This window comes from Osmerus mordax, chromosome 2 (genome assembly GCF_038355195.1).
Source record: "Osmerus mordax isolate fOsmMor3 chromosome 2, fOsmMor3.pri, whole genome shotgun sequence".
Lineage (NCBI taxonomy): Eukaryota > Metazoa > Chordata > Actinopteri > Osmeriformes > Osmeridae > Osmerus > Osmerus mordax.
This window is the reverse complement of record NC_090051.1, coordinates 8,379,402-8,386,129: the sequence shown is the minus strand read 5'-3', so window position 1 is coordinate 8,386,129 and position 6,728 is coordinate 8,379,402. Positions and strand designations below refer to the sequence as shown.

General features: G+C 40.0%; 1 protein-coding gene and 1 long non-coding RNA gene across 2 annotated transcripts; both read right to left on the bottom strand.

Moving 5' to 3' along the window:
- Positions 1-1,310: 1,310 nt before the first annotated feature.
- Positions 1,311-2,308, bottom strand: LOC136933517 (uncharacterized). The gene is made up of 4 exons (XR_010874809.1): positions 2,092-2,308; positions 1,732-1,832; positions 1,556-1,647; positions 1,311-1,383 (listed from the first exon to the last, which is right to left on the bottom strand). It is a non-coding gene; the product is annotated as an uncharacterized lncRNA (long non-coding RNA).
- A 938-nt stretch (positions 2,309-3,246) lies between these two features.
- On the bottom strand, positions 3,247-4,604 carry LOC136960595 (uncharacterized). Its single transcript, XM_067255072.1, has 5 exons — positions 4,450-4,604; positions 4,212-4,313; positions 3,893-4,125; positions 3,517-3,695; positions 3,247-3,361 (listed from the first exon to the last, which is right to left on the bottom strand). Exons 1-5 carry the CDS (start codon positions 4,571-4,573, stop codon positions 3,247-3,249), a joined length of 753 nt encoding a protein of 250 aa, XP_067111173.1. The 5' UTR covers positions 4,574-4,604.
- Between the last annotated feature and the right edge of the window lie 2,124 nt (positions 4,605-6,728).

Sequence of the window (6,728 nt, the reverse complement as noted above, 5' to 3'; positions counted from 1 at the left end):
CGCCTGGGCCATTACAGGTAGAGATCAAAGGGAGAGAACACATAGTATACATCACAGTATATCAAGTTAGGTCTCAGGCGATTACAGCTGTGACTGAGTGATTCAAATCCAAGTGACTTGAGTTCAATTCTCTGCATCCTCCTCCTCATCACTATCATCATCATCCGAGCTGTTGCCACGTTGCCAGTCCATGTCTTCCTCCATTTCCCTGTCCTCCTCTTCCACCAGTCTGTTACTTGGTTTGAGAGTGCATCTGTAGGTGCCTGCTATGGTCTGCTGTTGGAGTCTGAGGTCTTGCAGTCTTCTCTTTAGTGCACTGATGAGGCCCTTGGACCCCTCCTCGGTTAATCCATTTGGCAAGCCTGGAAATGTTGTTAATTGATGTTGAAATTAATTTACCGAAGACTATACTAGCAGGATTGGTTTCCACTTAAATAGTTTGACCTATAAATTTGAAAGTGCATGTAGCCAGATAATTTGATTTACACTTACTTCCTGTCTGTGTGCTCACTAAAACAGTGCCCATCAGTGTCTGGACCTTTGCCACTGAGTCCTTGAGGTACTGGCACTGCTGCAGCATCTCCTTCACAAGGATCTGCTTTTCCTCTTTTAGTCGTGAGGCAAGCATTACGTGGTCAAAGAGCTTCTTCTTTGTGAGGATGTCCACACCGTCTGTAAAGGAATAAAAACATTTGACATTAATAAACAAATTACTATTAATTGACATTTTATATGCATACTTAAAGTTAAATCTTGATGCAACACCTGTGTTCTGTTCCTGCCAAGGCCAGATCATGCTCTCTGCAGCTTTGTTAGAGAGTTTCTGCACAACTAAGTCTGTGTCCACAAGGTCACCATCAGGCTGTTGGTTGTATCTCTGGATGTCTTCCAGCAACCGTTTCTTTTCCTGGGCTATCTTTTGAGTTATTTTCTGTCGGCTTTTGTTGCGATCTGCAAATACAGTAAAAACAATAGTACGTAAAAAGAGCTGCCATGGTAATGAAGATATCAGTATAGCCTAAGATTTATCTGCATTAGTTATGTTTACACTATACATACCATTCTGTCTGTAAAGGTAGTGCTTTTTCTGACAAATGCTCACAAAGAGTGCTTCGATTGTGATCTGCAAACTTTGAGCATCAACAGGACCAGGTGCTGCACTTCCTTGATTAAAGATAAAATAAATAAACTTTTAATATTTAAGATACAGATATGCATTACAACCAAGTGACTGAGAGTGTTTATATATTAAGTATTTTTCTTACTGCTACTGGCCCACTGCCTGACATCAACAACTCATTGTTTCAGCATGTCATCACAGCAATGCAACTGCTCCTGCATTGTCTTCAGGCTCTCAGCTACATCCACAGTCTTCTCTACTGTCTGAAAACAGCAATACAGAAGGCAGTATTTTAAACTACCAGAGGTCCTGTACCACTACTATGTCTACTAGGGGGTACTATAACAACGTCATGAATTTTGGGTATAATAAGTAAAAGTTACGTTTAAATGTAACTGCTTTAAATAGTTAATCATCTTCAGTACGTGAACATACCTTCTTGAATCTGGAAGACAAGGCTATATGGAGGCCATTCTCTTTCCGTTCATTCCACCCCATAGCATGGACAGTCAGCATGTCAGTTCTTACTGTGAAAAACAAAACAAAATCAAAATACAATTTTGTAAAACATGTACATTTGCAGGCTGGCAAGGGGAAATAAGCTTACAAACCTGACTTGGCCATATACTTGGTGGTAAGGGCACATCTGGAGAGAAAACTATTCACTTGCTCAACTTCTTCACCTAGAGTGGTGCCGGCACCCTCCTGGTTCCTTGCAGTCCACATAATCTACAGGAAGAAGATAATGTGTAAAGCGGTGTGGACACACGATATTAAAGCATATCCTGAGATTACCAACTTTAGAGGGCAGCACTTAGGGGCTACAGAAAAACTTTAAACACACTCCTAGGTTATTGTATGGGTCAGTCCAGACCACTGTGGTATGGCTATTGTCATTTATTATGGCATTTTACACTCAGTTTGCCACATCATACTCTAAAATGTAAAGGTCAAGTAGCTAAAAGCATCACCTCGCATTTTGTATTGTGGGCTTTGGCATGCATCACAGACAAGCAATGCCTCATTTCCTGAAGGGGTTGAAGATGAGTCAGGGCCTCTGACACTTTTGTCAAGTATGGCACATATCGGCAGGTCACATCCATGGCCAAAAATGTAGCACTCTGGAACTCTTTTTGGAGAAACATTGGATATGCAAAGATTTCTCCTCTATACATATTCAGACCTTTACAAAAAAGCACAATGCACATGAAAGAGGCATTAGATCATAATATAAATATATATTATTTATCTTTTTACTACTACTTAATCAGACCCATACCAACCTTTGAGAAGAAATCCATGTCTACACACAGCGATTTCCACACCTTCTTCATCCAACTTGTTGGCCCGCTTTGAAGTCTCTCTTGCTGCATTCCATTGGGAGTCACCACACATCGCTTTTCCTGCAGTCTACCAAAGTAAATCATTTGAACATGACAATAGTTAATTCAAGTACACTAGATTGCAGGACTGTTCACGCAAACTTTAACTGTCAAGATTCTGTCTTTTGATGAAGAAAGTGTTTTGACACTAAATGACAACACAACACCAGGCTTAGGTCTCAATCATGTCTCTCCCGGCTCTGAAGGCCGGAGGACCATCTTTTATAGGGCACAGGAATGTAAACATAGATAGTGACAGTCAGGCAGTAATGACGTTACAACAGTCTCAGAGAAAGAGATTCACAGCTCCCAACACATGACCACTCAGACTAGAGAGATCATAGTTGGCGCTCTCCTTGTAGTCATGACAAAGGACATTTACCCAGTACTTTCTCCTGATCCCGAACATCTATTAACCCTGACACATAGACACAATCTACTCTTATTAATAGCAAGCTTACATGAGAACATACTAACTAGTATCCAATGACTAGTTCTATTGATTAGTGAATAATGTAAGCACACAGGAAATCGCAATTTCTTCCACACTTGGCCTGACCTATCTTACATTTGAAGGATAAAGCAATATGCAGTATGAATGTACTGTGCCCCCTGGATAAGAATCTAGTGCTGTATCCCCACCTGATCATAGACTCCCTTCTCCAAAGGCAATCGTGTTTTCTAGTTTAACTTTAATTAGTTACAAAATATTCCCAATAAATGTTGTTCAGAATAATGTAAAACTTACACTTGACAGTGTCCGGGGAACTTGACAGTTCCCCGGACCTCCTCAACAAAACTGGACACCTCAGAGTCTCGGGCTAAAAACACTCCATCGAAGAACCCTGGCTCTTCACTCCTTTAAAACAATGTATTATGGACTACCTTTGCAATAGGACCTTTTATATATGTAGCACTTATCAAAAAAAACATTGACATTAACAGTGTCATTAACAGCTGGACATACTGTATATTAACTACATTGGCTGTTTATAATGTGTGCACAGAACTCACTGGTTTGTTTTCTGGAACCTGTACAACTTTCTGTTGCCATCCACAGAAACAGCCACCATTTCAGGGCTACAGGCTAGACAGACCAATGGCTCCTTTCCAAGAAGTTGGTTCTCTTCATAGTTGCAGTACACAAATTGCAGAAAACTTCTCTGAAATGCATCTGCATTCACTTTGCCAGTCTAAAGGAAAGAATATAATACAGCTTTCAAGAACGATAAACTACATATTTGCCTTTGTATGTTTTGTGTTTTGTATGCAACATTTCAAATCCATAAGGATGCAAATGACTTTTGTGTGGTAAGGTCTTCAGTCTGTTATCTGAAATATGTTCTACCTACTACAGCCACTTGTGGACCCTGAACTGCTTTTTACTTACTCTTCCATATTGCTTTGTTCTCTGGTCCAACATTGCTGTAAAGGCTTGTCTGGACATTCCTGGAGCTGCTGTCTTCATAGCCTCAAAGGAATGGAAGAGATCTTGGTGGAACAGTGTCTGTGCCTGCATGGTAGCGGGCCAGTAACCACTCTTTACAAAGTCACTGACTTCTGGAGCCCATTTCTGGTTGCAATGTTTGCATGTTAGCACCGGAACGTGAAGATCATAACGGCCTGAGAACACATGAAAGGCAAATCAATAACATGAAACCAAATTAATGTGTTATATAAAAAAATTCAACAGTTTAACAAGATCCTACCATTTATGCAAACCAGTATGATGGATCTACCAACAGAGACTGCTGCATCAGCGGTGTCACAGGAGCATATCCTTTGAGGTAGAGCTGTTGGCAGAACACAATCTGCAAGGCAAAGAACCATAAGGTATACAATTAAGAATGTTTGGGTTGTGAGTAATGACTTAAATAACACATTTCAATTTCAGATAAGAATGATCTGTTAAGAAAATTGTCAATCAATCGAAAAAGAAACGCCAACCTTGTTCACAAATGATGTATTTTCCATCATGGAGTGTCACAGACTGTTGGCGGGATGTATTTGAAAAATCCATCCATGATGGTTTGCCTGTTGTGTAGAGTGTGGTGTTTATGTACCAAGCCATCACACTCAGCACAAAACCACTCTGAGGGCATACATTCCCCACAACGGATGACAGCTTCTTTCACGTGACAGTGATTGCATGTCATCTGGACGATGTTCTCAGCAGAAAGTAAAATGTCAAGGTTCTGTGGCCTCGCCTGTTGCCAACATTGTTGGACCTCTTTCTGCCTTTGACTCCAACTGGACAATGGTGGCTGCTGAACAAAATCTTGCGATTCAATGTTCTCTGAGTCCTGTAGAAGGTCCTCAAGCTGCTGCATATTAAAATCTTCAAAAGGGAGGAGAAAAAAGAATAATATAATAACTTCAACATTGCCACTGTTGAAATACAGCATTTGGAACAAAAGATTAATCACCATGGTCTAGGTGTTGGCCATGGTCTAATGGCTGTGAAGAAGAAACATGTCCTCCTTTGTCTGGTCTTGATGTTGACTGCTTTCTAAGGGCTCATGGGCGCTGGTGAACAATGTCCCCATTGTGGTCCCTCTTCTTCCAATGAACAGGTTTTGGTGATGCAGTCCTAGTTTTCTGTCTGTTCTTCTCTGTCTAGAATTACAACATGGTTTAAGAAAGGTTTACCAATATGGGAAATGCCTTCGGACTACTGACAGAAAAAGCAGTTAAAGTAGTGTAACCCTTCTGATTCATGTCTTTTAAATACGCCTCCATGTATCTTATATGGACTGGTAAGAAGGAATACTGTTAACTATAGACAAAACAGAAGCTACTTTACCTCTTCTGTCTTGAGATGTTCAATAAATGTATCTGCACTCCTGAGCTCATCCTCCAATTCCATCAACTACAAATCACTCATTATTGAGTTGAAAGAGCAGACAGACAAATGGGCAGATGGCGAGTGGGATGTTTCTTTGTGACACAAGAAAGTGCAATATTAGAACACTTTGAATACAAATAGTACATAATAGACTCGGAAGTACAAGGAGGCCGGGAACGTAGCTACCAGGTTGTAAAAACAACGATCTGGCGGTGAGTGGAGGGCAAACCAGGGTATGTCACCGCAAGTTATTGGGAAACTGGACCGCAGGTGTGGATCTTGTGCAGGTAGGATGGACTGGATCACTGGAGCCTGGAGATGCACACAAACACAGACAAACAGAAAGACAGGCAGAGCCTGTGGAGGGCGTAATACAGGTGACAGAGATAGGTGGACACAGGTATACACAGGTACGTCCTGATAAATTATGAAATAGGCTACTGTAAGGCAAGGATATGGTGAGGTAATAAGGATATTCCAGAAAATGCGTGACTTGAGCTGCAAGTAAGAAAAGATAAAAAATACAATACAATAAATGTCATACCTAGCAAGCTATGAGATGTAAAAAAGACCACACCAGCAAAGATAAACATTGGTCTGAGTCCAATGAATGTGCACCGGTTCATGACCTTGCATGACATAACGTTAGACTAGCTAGCTAGCTAGCACAGTGTATTAGCCTATTTTTGCAGTTTACAAAGTCAATTAATTTATATTGGTGATGCAAAGCACTTGGCAATGTACGTCAAACATAATAACATTAAACCAACCTAAAAAACAATTTTACAAAACTGTATAGGATAGTATCTTAAATATACGTTTACCTCATCGATAATAGCTTACCTTTTCAGAACGAGAGAGCGGAGGTTTGGTTGACAAGGAGTAGTTCCAGCCAGATCTTGAGCGTCAAACTTTTCAGCGACTTGTGTGTAATAATAAAATTACAATAATGTTGGATAATTTATAGGTTTTGCTGTCAGTGCATTTGACATGCTTGCTTCCATGCGCTTAAAATTATGATTAAAATAAAATGATATTCCTCCCCCGCTGGATTTTTATTTCATTTTTTTTTGTTTATGCATATAGACTACGTTTTTAGATCGGTTTATTTTGTATCAGTACATTTTATAAATAACTTTTATGTCCTTAAATAAGGTTTATGTCATTTATAACGTTTATGTCTTGGATATAACAAAAAAAATCACGTTGAAAGCACATCGGCCGGATTTTTACGAAATCACCCGACTTATTTTGGTGACGTTTCGTAAAAATCCTAAAGCCACTCATCAAAATCTATGGGAGACCTAATGCGTCAAAATACAACGCCATATTTCAGAATTTTCTACGGGACAAGCCGAACATATTAACGTGGAAGTCAATG

Excerpts from the sequence above, each read along its gene's own strand:
- LOC136960595 (XM_067255072.1), bottom strand. The coding sequence starts at position 4,573 with ATGGCTTGGTACATAAACACCACACTCTACACAACAGGCAAACCATCA. Across the intron at positions 4,314-4,449 it reads ATACATCATTTGTGAACAAG|ATTGTGTTCTGCCAACAGCT; the intron begins GTTGGCGTTTCT and ends TTTGCCTTGCAG. Across the intron at positions 4,126-4,211 it reads CATACTGGTTTGCATAAATG|GCCGTTATGATCTTCACGTT; the intron begins GTAGGATCTTGT and ends ATGTGTTCTCAG.